This window comes from Lissotriton helveticus, chromosome 3_1 (genome assembly GCF_964261635.1).
Source record: "Lissotriton helveticus chromosome 3_1, aLisHel1.1, whole genome shotgun sequence".
In the NCBI taxonomy this organism is placed as follows: domain Eukaryota; kingdom Metazoa; phylum Chordata; class Amphibia; order Caudata; family Salamandridae; genus Lissotriton; species Lissotriton helveticus.
Window position 1 is genome coordinate 229,501,653 of NC_136061.1, and position 21,965 is coordinate 229,523,617.

General features: G+C 46.8%; 1 protein-coding gene across 1 annotated transcript in view; it reads left to right on the plus strand.

Annotated features, from left to right (window-relative positions):
• Nucleotides 1-21,965, plus strand: part of ZZEF1 (zinc finger ZZ-type and EF-hand domain containing 1) — a 1,627,273-nt gene that overhangs the window by 435,263 nt on the left and 1,170,045 nt on the right. The window contains exons 20-21 of the mRNA XM_078679684.1: nt 8,915-9,036; nt 10,291-10,413. Of these exons, the coding sequence (XP_078535810.1) occupies nt 8,915-9,036; nt 10,291-10,413 (245 nt within the window). The remainder of the gene's footprint in view (nt 1-8,914; nt 9,037-10,290; nt 10,414-21,965) is intronic.

Consider the following 21,965-nt stretch of genomic DNA (forward strand, 5'->3'; position numbering starts at 1 on the left):
ATAATTTAATGGAGAGCTGCTAAAAGATTTGTACTTCCAATGCTTACTAAAAAGGCATACTGTTTTCTCTACGATTCTAAAGAGCCTGCCAAAAAGTCAGTCAGGGCTCTCCCTATTATTGATTTTATTGGGCAGGAGGGTGTTAAAACCATGAAAAGCCTTGCCACCGTTTCAGCAGTCCCCCCAAAATTGGATACAATGTACAAAGCTCCAGAGGACTCTCCCACTTGCCTCTATGGACAACCAAAACCAGGTTCAGTGGTTTCCCAGGCAGCACAGCGAAGCTCTAAAACCCCATCCACACCAATTTCCTCTCCTCCAGACTGAGATGGTCATTGGCTTGATAATGTCAGGAGAAAATCCTTCACCATTGCGGCCACCACAGCTAGAGTAGCAAATTCTTGCGCTATTCTCGGCTGCCATGACTGCCAAATGTGGTCTGATATGTCCGACCGATTACCAGAGAAAACCAAGCTAGAAGCCTGGAAGATACTATAGGAGGGTGAAAGAATATCTGCGTAAATTATTGATTGTGCCATTGATGTTTCATTTTCTGGCAACTTGTGGGAGCGGCCCTGCTCCCCAGACAAAGATGGCAAAAATCTACTTCCTTACGTCCGGAGATACAGAGTAAAATACTAGACAATTATTGGTGAATTCTTAGCACGTGGATGATGTCCTACAATCCAACAAGGCTGACACAGATACCGCAAAGGTCCCTTGGAACTCCCGATATAAAAAGCAGCCTTTTTGGGGCACCAAGGACAGAGGGACTTATTCCTTAAGAGGTGGTTATCAACCATACAGGCAACAATATCAGCCAAGCCAAACTCAATACCACCCAACTATAGTCTACAGCTGCAATACAGACAGCCACCAGCGGCTGCTTATAAACACGCAACAAAATGTAAATTGGGTACCCGAGGAAGAGATTCTACCAGGAAGCAGTGACCTCAGAATAGTGTCTGGTACTCCTTCTCCTCCCTAAGCCCAAGGGAGAGGTCGAATTTAAAACCATCTTCACCACTAGTCCAAGATAACATCCGACATGTGGGTACTCGATGTGATCTCCTGAAGGCACATCCTGGAGTTTCTCAAAAAAAAAAACTAGCACCTACCCCTCGCTTAGCCCAATCAATCAATCAGTCAAGGTTTATATAGCGCGACTACTCTCCCATGAGGGTCTTAAGGTGCGGTGGGGAGAATAGGGGGCTACTGATCTGACCGGGCGCTGGTGTTCAGCTGAAGAACCAGGTTTTGAGATCCTTCCTTTTTATCAGAAGGATCCTCCTGCTGTCCTGGTCTTGCGGATCCGTGGGATGGTGCCCAGCACCTAGAACAGATCTCTCTCATGCAACAAAAAGAAGCAATAGAATTCCTACCAAACCATCAGAAGGGATTCGGATTCTACTCGCATTTCTTTCTAGTCAAAAAACCCTCAAGAGATTGGTGTTTAATTCTAGACCTACGAAAGTTGAACACATTTCTAAAGAAGCAGCCCTTCCCCATGGTGACAGTTCAGGACACCCTCTCAATAGCAGATTTTTTTTTTTTTTGCAGAGTTTTATATAGCGCGAACTTGACCCGAACCGAATCGGGTATCGGAGCGCTTTACATAGCAGCAGTTACGTTACATGAATACACACATTTATTTTTGTTAGGCACAGGGAGATTAAGTGATTTGCCCAGAATCACAGGATGCTTGGCGTCGTTACCGAGACTCGAACCCAGATCCCCAGGTACGAGGTCGAGCGCCTTAACCGTCAGGACGCCTACTTCCACGTTCCCATACACCTGAAACATCGCAGATACTTCTGTTTCCAGGTAGCTGGCACACACTTACAGTTCAAAGTCCTTTCTTTTGGGCTAATATGTTACCCCAGAATTTTTACAAAGATGCTAGCTCCAGTAGCTGCCCATTTCATACAGCAAGGAGTCAAAAATGTTAACATATTTGGACAATTGCCCCATAAAAGCTCCTACATTTCAGCAAGCATCAACAGCCACATCCATCTGCATCATAACAAGCAATTACCCCAGTATTGGAACTTTCATAGATTCCCATGCTTTGTATCATTCCCCGTTGTCGGAATGGGAGCCTCGGTAAATAGAAAATATCAGTACCATAGGTACAAAAGAGAAAATTAGGCCTAGGCCTCATCTCATTTTGTAGCATATCACCATCTTTGTGTAAAAGAGCCCAAACTTTCTCAAGAACCAATCAGAATAGCCTCACCCCATAGAACCTTCCTGAGAGAGCCTCAGAGCCTCAGATTTTCTACCGCACGTTGTGCAAGGGAGTCTCCACTGAGCTCTGCTCAGTTTTCTTTCAATTCAACTCTATTCTTCAACCTTTTTCTTCAAAATCTACAATGGCTGACAAAGAGAAGAAGGCTTTATTCAGCGCTTGTGCTACCTGTGCAAAAAAGAGGCTTTTTGTGGAAGACGAGCATGAAGACTGCATTGATTGCTTGTATCCTGCCCACAAGGCCACAGATTGTAAAATCTGTAGGACCTTTTCAACAAAGACTTTGAGAGACAGGGAGGGCCGATTGCTGACCTGGCTAGAGAAGATGAAGGCACGGAAGGAAGTACTGTCCTCAGATGAGGAGGATTCTGCATCGATGGCTTCTTCCAGAAGATCTAAAAAGAGGGGTAGGTCTCCTCCCTCTACTTCATCTGAGCCCCCTGTCAAAGCCCAGGGGGCCTACCAGACCTGGTAGGGTTAGTCCCATGAAATCTCCTCACCGAGGTGAAAAGGAGAGGCTGGAACAGGCTGCTGAGAAGGACACAGCAAAGAAGGTGAGAAAGGAGGTTTTTGTTCCTTCACAATCTTCCCAGAAAGAGAAGGAGAGTAAGAAAATCTCTACGGTCACTCCAGAGACCAAGCAGCACAAGAAACAGCGTCCATCGACGACGAGATCTGCAGGTACGTCGTCGACTGTTTCTCATAAGGATTTGAGTATGCCGATAGCTCCGTCGACGGCGGCTGTGACGACGACACTTTTCTTGGCTGCATCGACGTTTAAAACGACTTCCTGTTCGTCGACGATAGCTACCAACTCGACGTCGACGATCATGTCAACAAAGATACTGTCGACGGCCGCTTCGACGACTAGAACGACGTCGACGACGGTGGCTGTGATGTTGCTGACGACAAGCTCCGTCGACGAAGACCTTCCCAGCGTTGACGGTTCCTTCGACGAATCCTTCGACGACGTTGGTTTCCTCGTTTCTTTCGACGACGACTCCGTCGACGATGTCGTCGACGATTCAAAAAATTCAGATTTCCACAAGGAAGCAGCAGATTACACCAGAGATGACTTCTCCAAGGAGAGTTACATCTCTGCTACCTAGTATGCTGCTGGATGATGAATCTGAGGAAGAGGGTGGCGACATCCAGTATGGGGATGCCATTAGTCCCTCGGATTTGAATGTGAAATGTCAAGAAACAGATACTGAGGAGTACTACGAACACCAGTATGTTCAGCAGGAACAACCTCCTCGAGGCTTGGGTCAGGACATGGTGGCCATGCCAGCCTCCCTGGTTTAGGATTTGCAATTGATGTTGCAAGACTATAGAAATAGATTTCCGAATCCACCAGCAGTTTAATCGGAATGCCCTCCTTCTCCAACTGTAACCCCGACATCTGCAATCATCGTGACAATGGTGGTCACACGGGCTGTGGAACCTGAAACCAGAGAGGAATCTCGAGAGGTGTTGCATGATGTGTCTTCAGATGAGGACGTTCAGGGGATCCTATAAATGACCCTGGCTTGGATTATGATGATGGTGACCATCCGGATCCTGATTCCGCAGGACAGGATAATGCTACTTCTCCTCTGGCTGACTTTGGGAGTTTCCATAACCTCATGGAGAGGGCATCTAAAAGATGTGGTCTGCCAATCACAACAGTGCAGTCAGACTGTTTCCTTTATGACTTTAAAGAACCATTCAAAAAGTCAGTCAGATCGATTCCTATAATAGAACATGTATGGACGGAAGGAGTCAACGTTATGCAGAACCCGGCCACTGTCATTCCTGTTCTTCCCCGGTTGGAGAAGAAATATAAGGCCCCTGATGGCAGTCCAGCGTGCCTCCTTGGACAACCTAAACCGGATTCTGTCATATCGCAAGTGGCGCAGAGTAAATCCAAGAATCCTTCCACGCCTCTTACTATACCTCCGGACAAGGAAGGAAGGCGCTTAGACAATGTGGGCAAGAGATTTTCCTCTATGGCCAGTCTCCTCGTTCGAACGGCGAATGCTCTGGCCATCTTGGGCAGGTACGATTGCCAGATGTGGTGTGACTTAGCCCCGTTTATAGAACTGCTGCCAGAATCATCAAGAGAGGAGGCCAAAAAGGTGCTCATGGAGGGAGAAAGATCTTCTTCAGAGGTCATAGATTGTGCTATGGACATCGCTTCTACGGCTTTTCGTACTCTGGATGGTTCAGCTGTCTTACGATGACAAAGCTGGTTGTGGGCGACCTGGTTTCGCCAAGAAGTCCAAAACAAAATCCTGGACCTTCCATTTGATGGAGAAATGCTTTTTGGGAAGCATGTCGATGAGGCCCTTCAAAGTATTAAAAAGGACAGACACAGCAAAGTCCTTGGGGTCTCTGAATTACCGTAAGGTCCCATTTAGAGGGGCAAGAGGAAGGGGTTTCTCCTCTTATAGGGGTGGCAACCAACAGAGATATTCTTCGCAATCCTCACAATCATACAAACCGCAGTATCCTAACCAACACCAGGGCCAGTCGGCTTCTTTCTCTCGTCAATCTCAGAGAGGACGTCAGAATCGGCAAGGACGCGACAATTCCAAGAGGCAATAGCTGCCTCTTGGCTCTTACTGCTGCTCCTTCCTCCCCGAGGACATCAATGGGGGGGCAGGATATCTTTTTGTCTAGAGAGCTGGAGAATTATAACATCAGACCAGTGGGTGCTGAATATTGTTCAGAGTGGCCATACGTTGGAATTTCAAGATCTTCCTCCAACAAGAGCTCCAGGCACCAGTCGATCTCAACGTCTGGGACTGCTACGTCTCGAAGCCCACCAACTTTTCATCAAGGGGGCAATAGAGCCGGTACCTCTCTCACAGAGGGGAAAAGGTTTTTATTCCAGGTTCTTCCTGGTTTGCAAGACTACAGAGACTTGGCGCCCCATATTAGATCTACGGGAGCTCAACACCTACCTCATCAAACTGTCCTTCAGGATGGTCACTCTCCAGGATATTCTTCGTCTTCTGAACCCAGGGGATTTCATAGCGACCCTGGATTTAGAGGATGCGTACTTCCACATACCGATCCACCCAGCTCACAGGCAATATTTGCGCTTCACAGTAGGCAAGAGCCATTTCCAATTCAAAGTGCTTCCGTTTGGTCTTCGATCTGCACCAAGAATCTTTACAAAGGTGTTGGCCCCGGAGCCGGCAGCTTTCCTCAGGAAACAGTCTCTGAAAGTTTTCCCGCATCTGGACGACTGGCTAGTCAAAGCTCCTTCTTTCCAGGAAACTTCCAAGGCCATTGCAACTTGCATTCAATTGTTCGATCACCTGGGCCTTCAACTGAACAGAAGCAAGTCAGTTCTGCAACCATCCAGGTCAACAAAGTTCCTAGGGCCATTTTGGACTCAGAACAGTGCAAAGCTTATCCTTCGGACGAGCGTCAGAACAAGTTAATGCTCTCGGCTCGCCAAGTGCTAAAGAGGAGATCCCTGTCAGTACGGCTCTACAACTCTCTGCTCGGATCGATTTCATCTTGTATACCATTGATTCCGTATTGCAGGCTCAAATGCGTCCTCTGCAAGAGCAACTCGACAAGCAATGGCGCCAAGCAGAAGGCTCCTTCAACGACAACATTTTGATAACACCAGAAATGAAGGAGGCAAGCGAATGGTGGATAGTGAGGAGCAACATCGCAGAGGGTCTGTCTTTCAGGCTTCCTCCGTCTCCTATGGTCCTAACCACGGATGCCTCGTTAGAAGGCTGGGGAGCAGTGCTCCAGGAGCTGCAAGTCAGTGGGCACTGGGATCCCCAGCAGCGCCAGTACCACATCAACCTGCTGGAGCTGACTGCCATCCGACTAGCTTTGCAAGCTTTTCTCCCAAGAATTCAAAATCACCTTGTGCTGGTCCGGACGGACAATACAACGGCCATGCACTATATCAACAAGCAGGGGGGGACACGGTCCCTAACTCTTTCACACGAAGCTCAACGAATTTGGGATTGGGCGATTCTTCACAATGTCACTCTGAGAGCAGAACACCTGGCAGGTATGCTCAACGTCACAGCGGATGCATTAAGCCGTCAAAAAGCAGCCAATCACGAATGGGAGTTAGATCAGTCCATTCTGGAGGAGGTGTTCTCGGTCTGGGGGACCCCGATCATAGACCTCTCTGCGTCTCCGGAGAACACCAAATGCCGGTTCTTCGCAAGCAAGGATCACCATCCGGGATCCTTGGGGAACGCACTTTCGATTGCCTGGTACGGCGCATTTTTTTCCGCTTTTCCGCCAATAACCCTAATACCGAGGTTACTCAGAAAGATCAAAGCGGAACCGTGCAAGATGATTCTGATTGCACCGGCGTGGCCCCGGCAGTTCTGGTACACGGAACTCCTCCTGCTCTCCCAGGATCATCCCATTCGCCTGTGACTAGTTCGGTCCCTGTTATCGAAGTCTCAGGGTCAGGTGCTGCATCCGGATCCGACTTCGCTTCACTTGACAGCGTGGTTCCTGAATACAGGGAATTCCAACATCTTAATCTCCCCAAGGAGTGTAGGGAGGTTTTGTCTCAGGCTCGAGCACCAAGCACTAACAAGACATATAAAGCAAAATGGAAGAGATTCTGCCTATGGATGCTTGTTTCCGGTCCAGGGAAGACCTGGCTTGGCAGTTCGGGCTGGACTGTTCCCATGAGGCACAGGGTCAGACTGATTTGCATATGGCCATGTCTGAACTGGGGTGGCTGAGTGAGCTAAAGAATGGTGATGGATTAAACCCAGATCAGTTGACTGGGGGTGAATGTTTGATTTGCTCAAACGCTCCGTCCATCATCCCCTTTTGTATCACCATCAACCAGGGCCAGGTCTATCATCCTGATTGACTTCTCTTCACTTATCGCTTGGCTCCTGAGTTCCATGAGTTCTTCAACATAGACATTTCTGCAGACTACATAGAAATCCTGGCCAAAGCAAGAAATAAAACAACCAACAGAACCTATAAATTCAAATGGAAACTCCTATGCATTTGGTGTGCATACTCTAATGTCCACCCTCTCACTTCACCACAGGAGCAAATCCTCCCATATCTGCTCCAACTAGCAAGATACAGTTTGACTCATTCTTCCATCAGGGTGCACCAAGAATCAAGCTCCAGGATTTTGCTATCCATTAATACACCTTATCTATGGTCTAATCACATTGTAAAACAGTTTTTTTTAAAGGCCTATTTAGGGCCTTCCTTTCAGTACGAAATCCTCCACCATCGTGGTACCTACATGTAGTAGTGGGTCTGCTAATGAAACCACCATTTGAGCCCATTCACAGGGTGGAATTGAAATACTTGACTTGGAAAACTGCATTTCTAGTGGCTCTCACATCAGCCAAAAGAGTAAGTGACCTTTCCTTCAATTCAAAGCAGGCAGTGTTATACTTTGAATCAATCCTAAGTTTTTTCCCATAGTGCTGTCAGACTTCCACCTAAACGAGCCAATCTTCTTACGAACATTCTTTCCAAATCCTCCCAACAATTGCAGAAAAATGTCTACACACGCGGGATGTCAAAAGATGCCTAAAGTTTTACCTTTAAAAAAACCCACCAAATCCACATATCGGATCAACTGTTTCTGGCTTACGCTGGTATCAGAAAAAGGTCTTCCTGTAACAAAACGGACTGTTGGCAGATGGATACTGTTGCCAGATGGATTGCATCGACTATACAATGTTGCCACTTGCAATCTGGAAAGCCATTTCAAGACAAGGGCAAAGCTCATTCCACCATGGCTGTGTCTGCATCTACTACTCACTTCGCTGGGGTACCCATATAGCATTTCTGAAGAGTAGAAACATGGTCCAACAGGCATGCATTTACAAAACATTGCCTTGGTGAGACTCACAAGGCTCATGCGGCTTTAGGACAAGCAGTGTTAAGATATCTGTTTCAGTAAGGTGAGCCTCTTTTACCGTTTTTTCCCACCGCCCTCCAAATATAGATTTATATGGTATTATAGTGCTGTTATTGGTATACTGCTTTTTATTCTGATTCAAGCATGTGAATCTATGAAAGATCCAATACTGGAGAAGTACAGGTAGGTAACTAATTTTCTTTTCACCTAAAAATTTGAAGGTCGTAAGGACTCTAAAATGAGTCCTTATAAACCGTGGTGTACATGCGGTTGAGTGATTCAGAGCACAGCTCATATGTAAATTTGGTGTTGTTAGGTGATTGTTTCTTTTTAAGCCTTTATCATACTTCTGATCACTCCAGGATTTTACATTTACCAAATGCAACTGGGGTTATGATTAAAAGCCATTGAAACAAAAATGATACAAAGTATTCTCTGAAAACGTAGATTTTTTTTAGCATTGAACTGTAGGTATGTAATTTCCATTATGTATGACAGCAGAGATTCTTAAGGTTTTTATTTAAGGTCCCTCAGTCAGCCATTGACGTTTTTTGGAGGTAGTGTATTGGAACATTATAGATAATTCAGTGTAACAGAAAGGTGTTTAAACCAGCCAGATAAGTATTTGCCCTGACTGCCCATTTTGGATGAGCAGGTTGGTGGTTTTCGTGCTCAGAGGTAATTCATTGTCAGCAGAAGTTTATTTTGATTGCTAATTCCTATGTTATTCAACATCAAATAACCTTTTGAAACCCTTAATTTCCTATTTTTGTTATACCTTGTCATTATAGATGTGGAACAGTTTCTTTCCAGTACACGGAGCAATTTAGAATACCTCTTGTCCCAGCACAGTGGCAAAGAGATCATTGAAAAATTAAGTAATTCTGTCTTTGCTATGGCAACTCGTCAACTGGTAAGTAAATGTAGATAAGACTGAAGGGGTGATTCTTTTTGAAGTTGATATATTTCTTGAAAGTATTAAATGGGGATTAAAGTTATGACGGTGACTAGCACAAAGTTATTTACAGCTACTAAAAATACCTTGGGACCTTGCTAATCGGCATCACGATCATCATTGCGAGTTACAGTTTTGTTAGTGTATTTAAATAAGGTGCTTGGTATGTAGAGCATTATGATGTCACTTTGTGTCCCCTTCAGAGCATTCTTTTGTCACATTGGCATTTCATGACATGGGAGGCTTAGTTTTTTTTGTTCTGTTTAACAAGCACTTTAATACATGTATTTCACAGTTGGTGAGTCTTTGAACTTCTATTCTTTTGTGTATTAATAGAGCATTCAGGTTCCTTAGGCCCATGTAGGAAAAGCTTGTTCATTCCAGGTTTTGTTTCTTCTTTTTGGTACTTGTAGTGGATTATATTAAGAGGTCCCAAGTACCAGCATGCAAAAAAAAAAAAAGAAAACCCTTGATGAACGATTCCCTCATTGAGCTAGAAAATGTGAGAACTCGAGCGTCTGTGTGTATGATGTGGTATCAACCAGGAAATATTTAATGATTACCATGAAATACAGATTTCATCATCATAATGACAGACCTCAAACTACTCTGCAGAGCTTAAACATTATTAAGACTGTGCCACAGAGAGAGCCAAATTATGCTGCAGGGTTATCTTAAGTTATGTATCTCCAAATGCAAATTATGTGGCATGTTCTCTGTCAGTATTGTTTTCAACGATTTAAGGGCATTTTTAGTGAAATCAAAAAATATTCTAAATTCTGTGGTAAATGCAGTAAGTCCATAATTTTGCAGTAAATACTGTAACCACAGAATCACCTAAAGCCACTGACCCTCACCTTTGCCCATTGGTGTATTAATATTTTATACAGCAAAGGTGATCAAAGCATAAACATTCTCATTCCACTCATAGCCAATTCCTGGCTGCACTTTGAAGAAAACCTAGCTACCTCAAAATAAACACATAATATAAGAAATAAAAACGGAGACCATGTATAATTTTGTCCTGAATTGCCTTCTCGGGCGTCAGGTGACATTTACAAACCATTTGTCTTCACAGTCATGGTTGATGTCAGATGTACCCCTCGGAGACCATATTAAACCATGTTACCCATTAAGTGTTCTCTGTATATGTCTGTGTGTTATTATGCCTCAGAGTTTTACGGTTAATTGAATTTTTTCCATTTTCCTTAGATGACATTCATGTTGGATTTCTGCGCTTTAGACATTCCCTATTGTGACATGTTCAACAAGTTCAGCATGCTGACTGAATTATTAAAGGATCTATGTAAGGAATCTGAGGACATTAATAATAAGGTATCATGTAAACATTATTTTTCTTTTTTTCTGCTTAGATTTTACTGTTGGCTTGGTTGTCCATTGCAGAACCATATTTCTTTATCTGGAAACAGGTCAATTTGATCAAGCTAATTTAATGAAAGGATATGCGAGTCAGGCTAAGGCAACATATGTTGGCATGTAAACCAAAACTTGTCCACGGACAGATGCCCAAGGCTTCAAAGCTGGGGCTTTGTGTTCAGTAGTGGCAATCATCTGCTCTTCGGAGGCGTTTAACTGTTAAACATTGCTTAAAAAGGAAAATAAATAAGTGAGACTTTCCCTTTGGAGTGAGCTCTGGTTGGCAAAATGATTAAACAAACACACTGGGCAGTGTTGTCTCAGTAGCTGATTGTACTTTTTGAGGTTTTCCTCCAGTTACATTTTATACATCTAGATTCTCCCCACTGTTTGTCTCATTTGTGTATGTATAGCCTATGTCTCTGTATGCATGCATGATTTAATTTTAAAATGAGATTTCACTTATAGAAAATAATACTAAGTTATGGATAAAAGGCTGGACAATAGCACCTAAAAGAAAGCAGAGTGAAATACTATTTTCCCATGTTGGAAACACAAAATCACATAGGACACGTTTAAAACCATTTTGCGACCCCACTCCAATTTTTAAGATCACAGCATATGGGACTGCGAAATATCATTTGACTATTTACTAAACCTATTTTGTGTTTGGGAAAATAGTTCAGGCTCACAAAAGTATTTTTGCGTTACATTACGAATCTCGATAGAGGCCATGAGAGGAGTGCCTCTGCCTAATTGCGAGTCACAGCGGTATGTATCAATAGTACCATTGATCAGTTACTAGCACTGATGGTAACTGATCCATCTCTCTAGTCTCACTCATAGTACGGCCCGCGGGCCGGTGGCGGCCCGGCAAGCCTTCCCTGGTGGCCCGCGGACCTTGCAGACAATTTACCTTTGTTTTAAAACAAAAAAAAATAAAGAGTGATAGCAAACACTGAGCGCCGCGTCTCTGAGAGACTCTGCTGCTCTGTGGGGGCCAGGCATTCCAGTGATAGTCAGAGTGCAGCTGCAGGGGCGCTAAGAGGTGAAATACAAAAGCCTCATTAGCATACAAATGGTCTTTTAAAGACCTGTGAAGTGCTCGGGTGCGGCTGTGTGTATGTGCCAGGAAGCTGTCTCAGCCCAGGCACACACAGGCAGATGAAGAGGGTGACAAACCCCTGTTACGTTTTACTTTGTCCCAGTTCTTTACTACCCGCCTCCCCAGTTTGCAGACTACCACATAACGGACACTCACTAAAATCATTACCAAGCTGTACTTTGTTGCTAAGCGACTACCGATATTACCCAAAGCTAATCTATGATATGTATTTAAGATAGACCTATGTACCAGCTCACTTACTGAACAGGCGAACATTCATATGCTGTATATGTACCAAGTTGTGCCGCTCACCACTGTATCCAACCTTTAATAGCGGATACAAAAGATCATCACGTTATGTCCAGGTTTACCCAAAACCAATAAATTAGATTTTAACAGACATATGCTAGGCGATGTAGCACAAGCTTACAGGTTTTAGAAATAAGCACCCGACTGAAGGTTTTACCCACATTAACAATCACTAACTTCTCCAGAAGTTGGGGATTGAGCAAGAGACCGGAAAATACTTTCCCAGACAGAGCCAACCTGAAGACGCCAACAGCAGACAGGCCCTGAAAAGAAACTGAAAATAGTGCACCGCTTGATCAAACCTGCCTCTGGTGAGGCAAATAAGCCCACAGGAACATGTGAAAGGAGTGCTGGGAGATTGCTAAAACTGAGCCGAAAACATTTATACTGAAAGAGGTGGCTGCAGCAAAGCTCCACACACCAAAAATGTAACAGCTATGCAATAAACACAAAGAATCAAAAGGCAAGCCGGGAAATTGAGAAGCAATTGGAGGGAGAGAGAGGGAGGGAGCGAGAGCGATGGGAACAGAGCGAGGAGGGGGAGAGAGCGAGGAGGGGGAGAGAGCGAGGAGGGGGAGAGAGCGAGGAGGGAGAGAGAGCGAGGAGGGGGAGAGAGCGAGGAGGGGGAGAGAGCGGGGAGGGGGACAGAGCGGGGAGGGGGACAGAGCGGGGAGGGGGACAGAGCGAGGAGGGGGACAGAGCGAGGAGGGGGACAGAGCGAGGAGGGGGACAGACGAGGAGGGGGACTGAGCGAGAGAGACAGGGAGAGACAGACAGTCAGAGTGAGTGAGAGAGAGGGAGTGAGACAGTCTGAGTGAGACAGAGGGAGAAATAGGGAGAGATGGAGGGAGGGAGAGGGAGGGAGAGGGAGAGAGGTTGAGAGAGAGGGAGGTTGAGAGAGAGGGAGAGGGAGAGAGGGTGAGGGGAAGGGGGAGGAGTATGGGGAGGGGGATGTTGAGGTGGGGAGGGGGAGGGGGAGGTTGAGAGAGGGAGGGAGAGGTTGAGAGAGGGAGAGGTTGAGAGGGAGGGAGAGGTTGAGAGAGGAAGGGAGAGGTGGAGAGAGGGAGGGAGAGGTTGAGAGAGGTTGAGGGAGGGAGAGGTTGAGAGAGGTTGAGGGAGGGAGAGGTTGAGAGAGGTTGAGGGAGGGAGAGGTTGAGAGAGGGAGAGGTTGAGAGAGGGAGAGGTTGAGAGAGGGAGAGGTTGAGAGAGGGAGAGGTTGAGAGAGGGAGAGGTTGAGGTTGGGAGAGGGAAAGGTTGGGAGAGGGAGAGGTTGGGAGAGGGAAAGGTTGGGAGAGGGAGAGGTTGGGAGAGGGAAAGGTTGGGAGAGGTTGAGAGAGGGAGAGGGAGGGAGGAGGGAAAATATATCCCCAGGCGTGAGACTGGATCCAGAAACCTTTTGCCACAGCATCCCTGCGCGCCGGGGGGGGGCATTACGCAACTCCGCTCAGGCATCGTCCGCGCACGTGACGTCAGCAAGGTCACATAAGCCCCACCCTGGCGCGCCTACGTCAGTTTTTCCTTTTCCGCGTGCAATGCGGATCTGGTCTTGCTGCGGGCCTGTTTGGGGCCCATTTTTCTTCACCATTGTCTTCTGTCTTGGTGGAACAGTGTGCGAATGTCTTCGGGCTTCAAAACTTGCACGTCGTGTGGGCGTCTTATGTCGGCGACAGACCCTTATCTCAATTGTATGTGGTGTTTGGGGGAGGATCATTGCACCACTGATTGTGAGGCGTGCTGGCGTCTCCTCCTCCTTTCCCTCCTGGGGTGTCGGCGGGTCCCTTGCCTCGTGCAGGGCCCTCTACGGCTCCGGCGCCGACTGGTTCGCATCCAGGCTTGGAGGATGTGGTACTGTTGGGGTGCGGCCCCTCTAGGGTCCCTCCTTCAGGCCACGGCGCCTGTGCCTCGCCGCAAACTCCCGCGGAGTCCCTGTGGTGTCGTGGGAGGTCGCCGGGGCTCAGGTCGCATCTCCGAGCCCCGCTCGGCCCTCTGTACAGGCGAAGGCCTCGTCCAAGGCTGAGCTGATGCCGCCACGGTGTCTGTGCCTGCTTCAGGCAGCGCCACAGGGGTCGGTGACCTCTCTTCGTCCCTCTCTGGGTCGAGGTGGGGTGGGGACTCTGGACCGCTTCTGCAACATTCTGGGCTGAGGCAGGCGGAGGGCTTCGTGTCACTCCCCCAGTCCCTCTTGTTCCTCCACGCGGGCGGCTGCCCCCCCCCCCCCCTGGCCACTTCGGCTCCGGCTCCACTCTGGTCCCTGGCGTGGTGTGACTTGGAGGAGTCCTATCCGGTCACTCCTTCAGCGCCGGATAGTGCTGGCGTCCTGCCTCGGGGTGTGGACTCTACGGCTCCACACAGAGGTCGCACCGCGGATTCGTCTTCGGACGCTCCCTCTTCTCCGGAGGCTGGCTGCATATTGGTATCCTCTTACCAGGAGACTGCCCGCCGTGTGGTGTCTTTTTCACCGGCAGGTCCCCCATTCTACAGTACTTCCTGGGTTCTAGGTCTGGCCTCTGCCCATCCCGCTTGGCTTTGGCGCCTTAGTCTGCAGCCATCATCCACGGAGGAACTGCTTTCTTCTCCGCAGGGCCCTATGGAGGCGGGTGCGGCCTTCATTCACGCGATGTCCACGGCTGTGGTCATTCTGCACATTGGGGACCCGATTGCTCATTTCCCGGCGGACCATCTCTTGGAGGTTATCCACCAGGGTTCTGGTGGGAGGGAAATCTTGCTCCCCTTTGAAGGTTCGCTTCTTTCTTCCCTGACGGTGGCTTGGAGGCGTCCCGCTTCAACACCTTCTACACCGACACCACCCGGCGCCGTGTGACCCGGCGTGCCTTTCCCTTGCGGACCGCATTTCCCTCCCTGCCACCGCTAGTGACTCCGCCGTCCCGGGAGGTCCGCTGACTGGACTCTTAGGGGCGCAGCATGTTCGCCTCGACCAGTGCTGCCTTGCGGGCCCTCAACACCTTGTGTGTTTTGGCTAGGGCCTCCTCTTGTTTGTGGGACTCAGCTGAGTCTCTGGGCTCTGCACATTCCCAGGAGACTGTTCAGGTGGACTTACGACATCATGCTTTGGATGGCCGGGAGCTAGCAGCGTTTATTCTCCGCTCCACTCTGGACATCTCGGAGGTGCTGGGCGGGGCCATGGCTTCCTCAGTCGCCCTCCGTCGCCATGCTTGGCTTAGGGACGGCGTATTCCCTGAAAATATTCGGGAGCGGCTCTTAGACCTTCTGTTTGATGGCAGCCTGTGGTTCCATGCCCCGGCAGACTCTGCCATCCAGAGGTTCCTGGCAGGGCTCCGTCCTCCTCCGCCTCCTCTGCCTTATTCTTCTCCTCCTCTGCCTTATTCTTCTCCTCCTCCGCCTTATTCTTCTCCTCCTCAGTGACTGCGGGGTCGAGCTGGTTTTGAGCCTTTTTGGGCGGATGGCCCTTGCTGTAGATTGTGTTTTCTGGCCATTGGGTCCTCCTTGCTGGAACTTTGGCATTGTTGGCTGCTGGACGGCCCTTTGTTGACTGTTTGTGTTTTCGCTGGAGTTGTTACACAGACTTGGCCCTGAGATTAAGCATTCTTTTTTCTTTGGGCTGCTGTCAAGCCTTCCGTGGGGCTGTTTTTCCCCCGTGACTCTTTTGTTTTCTCCTCTGCTGCGGAAGTTCTTCCAAAGAGGGTTCACATTTCTTGGGACTTACCGTACTCTGTGTGGGGTAGTGGTAGCTGTTATATAGCTAAGCTCTGCTGGGGAGTGCGGTTGCTTTCGGGTGCCTGTTCTCAATGGCGTTTCTGTTTGTTGCTATTGCTTCTTGAGGTTGTGTGCGCGACCCTGGTAGTGGTGGGTCCGGACATTTCCTCTCCTTCCTGCTCTTTTGCTGAGAGCTGGGATGTTTCTGTGTTCTTCTGGCGGTTATGCCTCTGGGTGCCCTTCTAGCTAGCCTGTTGCCTTCCCCTTGGGTGGGCTCGCCTCTTCCCTTGTTTCCTCGGGCCCTCTAGGCTTCTTCTTTCTCTTCTTGTTCCTCTGCCTGTCCTGGCATTGAATGGGAGCTCTATTGCCTTGCGGGTGGAGTATGGTGATTCGGCCTCTCCGGCCTTGCCCTTGGTTCCTCTGTTGTGAGTGTACAGGCCTCTTCACTCTTCCTTCCTCCTCCTACATCCCTCGGGCTGCTGGTGTTCGACTTGTGGGGGTCCTCTTGCCTGGAAGGGACGAGATTACTTCCCTTGTCTACAGGTCTGGTCCCCTGTGGGCCCTCTGTCCTGTCCAGACTGGCGGGGTCCTCTCGCAGACCCTCCTTCCCCATGGGTATTGCTAGGGTATCTATTCTACGTGAAGGAATCTGCGGCTAGTAGTCTCTATCAGATGTCTGAGTTACTTACCTTCGGTAACGATGTATCTGGTAGAGCCGATTCACGGCCCACCCTTCCTCCCCGTTCTGCGAGGACCCCTGGGCTGGTCTTCGGTACTCGCCTCCCAGTGGGGGATTATGTCAGCTCCGAGTACCTTCTTTTGCTCTTGATGGTGGCTCCGTCTTGTTGCTGTTCATTCCTCCTCTTTGGTTCTTTGGAAGATAGGGTTACAGTGCTCCTATGCCCCGCGACTCTGGCTGCTCCAGATTGAGGGGGTTTGCCTTCAATCTCTGCCCGCCCTCCTTCCCTTCCCTTCCTCTTGCTGCTTGGGGTCCTGGCCCCTCTGCTAACCTCTGAGGCGGGTTCCTCTGGGTCATGCCTCACCCGTTTTTCTTGGGGGGTGGTTGCCCTCTATGCTGCGGTGGCTTGGAGGTGGGTTGGTCCTGCCTGTTGGGACTGTCTCTCCTTCCTTGTTTCAGGGGTGAGGGTTGTAGGCCTACTACATGTGTCATGTCTTTTTACGCAGGTTCCTTGTCTCCGAGGGAGAGGGTGGGGCGCTGTCTATGTTCTGGCAGGGTGGCCACTCTGGGCTTTGCTCTGTTCTTTCTTCTGTCCCTGCCCTTGGACACTGCAGTGTTGCACTGTTCCTTAGTGTGTCTTTTTCCTTTTTATATACTCTTTCCCACAGTTTTTTGTCTGGTGGTTCCGCGTTGTGGTGCGGAAAAGTTCTCAGAAGAAAACTGACGTAGGCGCGCCGGGGTGGGGCTTATGTGACCTCGCTGACATCACGTGCGCGGACGCCGCCTGGGGGGAGTCACGTGATGCCGCCCCATGCCGGCGCGCAGGTATGCTGTGGCAAAAAGTTTCCGGATCCAGTCTCACGCCTGGGGATAATTCTACGTGAAGGAATCTGCGGCTAGAATCGTCTCTACCAGATACATTGTTACCGAATGTAAGTAACTTGTACAATTCAACCTTAACAAATGTCCCAAACTGTGGTTGTTGACCCAATTTCTTATTTTTCTGCCTTCATCAACACAGGTTCCAGAGTTGTGGAGTTCTCTCAGTTTTTCATTCAACTGAATTCTTTGTCTTTAAGCTCTACTCCGAGTAATTCTGGTATATGAGTCATCTCATAGCACTACATGGGCTTATGAAAGCCATTCCGTTAAGGGAAGCCAAGTTGACTTTCATGAAGAGTACGTCTCGCAGTAGGAAGCTGGCTCTATATATACTATACCAAAGTAAGGTAAAGTGTGCACAAAGTCCAGTGGATCCCCAGAGGTTTAGCAGAGGCGAAATTAGATAATCACTAACATCTCTATTTGTGGAACTTTGTTCGAGCAGTTAGGCTTATCAGGAGGGGGCTTTAAGCATTTATTGTATACACTCAGACAAGAACTGATAACACACACTCAGGGAATGAATCCAGACCAATTAGGTAAGTATTAAAAAGGTGTACTTATGTTTTATTTCTAGAACCAAGCAGGACTTGGCGCTGGCAAGTAGAATCTACTTCCAAATGCAAAACCTTACAAGAAAATGCAATTGTAGTTGAAATTGGAATTGTTACAGGTTTGTATTTGCTTTTAAAACAGTTCAGAATACATTCAAATTACTTTGGATGACTTTTCCGTTACTTCTACTACTCAGGGTGATCTACCTAGACATCACACCATGGACACAGGTAAGAATGACAGTTTTGGATTTAAAGCAACATTACTTTGGTTTCAGTACAAAAATCAGTTCACCACAGAACATTTTTGGGAGAAAAATCATAACATGAGTTCCTATAGAAGAAAAGGTTAGCCAATGGGGCTAGAGGGCCTTTGACCAGGGGCTGCTTACGAGCAGGCCACTCTGTTGTGGGAGCAAAGCTCCATGGGTTAAGATCAGCACTGGAAGGCCAACAATCAGCACAGGAGCTGCACCACTAGCACAGGAGCTGCACCACCAGCTGCAAAAAGGTGGCTGAATGCCGAGTGCGAAGGTGAGTTGGGGGCCCTGTAGATTCCATTGGAGATCTCCAGTTCAGAAGAGATGCTGCAGGCTCGGTCGAGGAGGTTTCCTGATGGCGACCACCGGCAGGAGAGGTAAGTTGGGTTCTTGGGGGATGCCTGGAGACCGTCGGTTGGGCCCCCCAAAGCCATGGGGCGTTGGGTGCAGGGGTGTCTTTAGGTATTGGATCTTACCAACTCCGGTCGGGGGACCCTTCAGATTGAGGCTGCAAGCATCGGTTAGAAGATCGAGGTAGATCACGGATCACTCAATCCCAGGTCAGGATCGATGGGGAGACCGCTTTGCTTTGAACCGTGCATGAATCCAAGCAGTTTGTGTAGAGTTCCTAGATACAGATGATTCTTTGATTTGATTGGTGGGTCTTCTATTGCTCTGTGTAGACACTCCAGGATGGAACAATTGGGTTTAGAGAGCTGTTCACAGATTTTTATAGAGTAAGTTCATGCTTCATAAGGGAAAGTAAAGGCAAGAACACTAGTCCGTTCTTATCTGACTAAGAGTTTTCGCCATCAGTTTAGGAAATTCGGTGGTTATGATAATTTATTTAGCAGAAGGCTGATGCAATGCATGTTGCAGCTGCAGCAACAATAGTAGTAATCTTACCCTTTCAGGAGCAGAGGTTCAGGAAAATGAAGGCATTACAATGTTCAATTGTCATCGTAGACAATGTTTATCAAGGTTTGCTATCAGACTGGTCCCTGGGTATCAAAAATAGCAGAATTGTTATTTTCATTAGCCTAAAGAAACCTATTCCTCAAGAAACAGATGTTCAAGATGGTTTCCAATCTTATTCTTTATGCTCTGCAGAAGTCAAGATTAATTAGTTTATTTTTTTCTCCCTACACCCCCAGAGAAGAGCACAGAATCAAATACATTATGACAATACTAGAATTACATACCACCATATCTTGAACAGAAGTACAGTACTTCATCCGTAGATTTCATATGTATATTCATTATATGGCACTCGAGTATAAAAAAGTATGAGAACATCCGTATAAATATGGATTTGGGTATAAACAAAGGCTAAAAGATTTCATATAATCCCTGATTGTTTTAGTCAATGGTTAATTAGGGATCTACTATATGCTGGAGACAAGCCAGTATCTTAAGTCATAGTTATTGCTCATCCAATCCCACATAAGGGACCAGATATTTTGTACCCACTTCCTAGCCTGTCTACCCTTACAATTATATAACATGCTTTCTTGATTGTAAATGGCTATCAATCGAGCGAGACAGACCTAGCAAAAAATTGGTCTGGGTTGTTTCTAGTCTACTGCTATTGTCATAGCCCAGTACCATCAAGGGAGGACTGAGGCAGATCCTTCTCCCAAGGAATTTTAGGGAGCGCCTAACTTTCCCATATTGCCATATGAAAATTATGAGGATAGCATCCAATGCCTTCAATATGGATCCTTTGATTTCTGTGGGCAGAGATCTGAATAAATATAATATCTTTGGTAGCATTACCATCTTAAGAATATTGCTCATACCAATTATTGACAAATATAGTCCATTCACGCGCCTTAAATCGGAGGAAACTTTCCTAACCAGAGGGTTGAAATTAATTGGATCTACCTTAGGATTGTTCAAGTTAAATTATATTGCATGATTAATAAAAATCGTTACCACCTTCATTCGAAATAAAAAGTAAAAAAATTACATACTGTAAAAACGTTCTTTCATTGTTAAACTTCCCTGTACCTTAGGATTGATCTTAACACCCAGATATGTGTGTGTACCCTCTCGCTGAGTATCCTGATAGCCGATGTTCTCTGTACATATTATTTGAGTTTTCTCTTTATTCAGTAAATATCCTTAAACCACGTCCATATTCCCCAGCCATTGCTTCGACCTTCTTTATTTCACTTTTAGGATAGGTTGTTACTATAGCAATGTCATCTAATATGCTAATATCTTCGTTTCGTGGCCTTTCATGATGACTTTTTATTTTTTGGTTATGTGAAATTTGCTCAAAAAATGGGTTGATATTGAGGGCAAATAAAATAGGAGAACACGGACATACCTGTCTTGTTTCTCTAGCCACCTTTGTTACCCGATTCTTTGCTCATTAATTGAAGTCTATCATATGGGTCTACATACATTGACTTAATAGCAGTGATCATTTGAGGGCCAAATCCCTTTACTTCTAATGTACCCCATAAATAGTTCCATGCCACGCGATCAAATGCCTTTTCATAGCCATTTGGCTCCCAGTTTCTCTGGTGATAATAAAAATTGATATAGCCCACCTAACATGGCCGGTATTGCCTCTTCCGGGTATAAAACCATGTTGCCATGGTGTAACCAGATGAGGTATGACCCTCCCCAAACGAGTCGCCAGAATTTTAGAATATATTTTGGCAATAATATTTATCAGCGATATCGGTCGATACTAGGAGGGGCTATCCAAAGGCTTGTCTTTTTTAGGGAAGATCACAATGTCCGTACATCTCCATGGCTCCGGAGGAAGCCAATCTGTTGAACTCCTAAAAACTCCTAAAAATAAGTCTAATAACTGAGGGGCTTGCTCAATTTGGAAGACTTTGTATACCTCCAGTGGCATTTTATCTGAGTCTGCAGCTTTCCCCGAGGCGTGTTGGTGTATGACATTTAATACCTTTTTAAGAGAGATCTGCTTCTAATTCCTTTCTGGCAGCTTGGTCAAATTTTTCACACAAATCCGCCCTCTGAGTTACTCCAGATGCATCCTGGCAGTCATCCTAATAGAAGTTCTGATAAAATTCTTGGACTACACGTACTATATCATTTGCATTGGTAATGATTGACCCATCCTTTTTAATTGTAGCAATCTTATTCCTGGTTACTTTGTCTTATATGTAAAGCTAGGAGTTTCCCCACTGATTCCCCATATTCGTAGCTCTCATTCCTATGAATCTGATACTCTTCCGTGATTTTCTGGGAGTAGTAGCTGGTTATTTCTGCCTTTACCATTGTCATTTTAAGCTGGGTTTGTGCTATGTCTAGCCCCTGGATGATCCTTACCACATGCTCTTTTTCTGCTTCGGCTAGCTTCCCTAGTGGTCTCCTATTGTGGGCTTCCTGCTGTTTCCTTGTATGAGCCACACAGCTAATGGTCTCTCCCCTCAACCCTGCTTTAAAAGCATCCCATACAATACCTCGTGGGGCACTGTATCTATTAATGTCAAAATAACGAATTATCTAGCTTTTCATATGCGGTATTCACCATAATTGTTCTATCGAAAGTCCATTCATACTGGTACTTGAGATTTACTTGGATCGTCACATTGAGGACCGAAGGGTTATGATCTGAGATTAGCTTCAGGAGCTTCCTAATCCCTTCTTTGTCCAGAATTCTCTCTGAAGCTAAAAATATTCCAGCCATACATACTTTTTATGTGGGCACGAAAAATGCGCATAGCCTGATTCCAAGGGATTTTTGATGTTCCAAGCGTCAGGTAAACCATGGTTGGCCATAAGTAAAGACAGTGCCCTGTGTACTTACGTTTTTTTCCCTGATAGTTAATTGCTGAGGCCCTCAGTACTGCCTGATGTATATTCAAATCTCCACAAATAATCAGTGCATTGGTCCAGGACGCTAATTCCTCCTCCAAGTCATCCAACAGTTTAGGATCATCCTCTTTTGAGCCATAGATGGCGCATACTGTTAGTCCTATATCCAGCTCAACCAGTGCCCATCTGCCATAACAATCTGCATCTCGCCCATTAATTAGTTTCATTGTATCTGCAAGATGCAT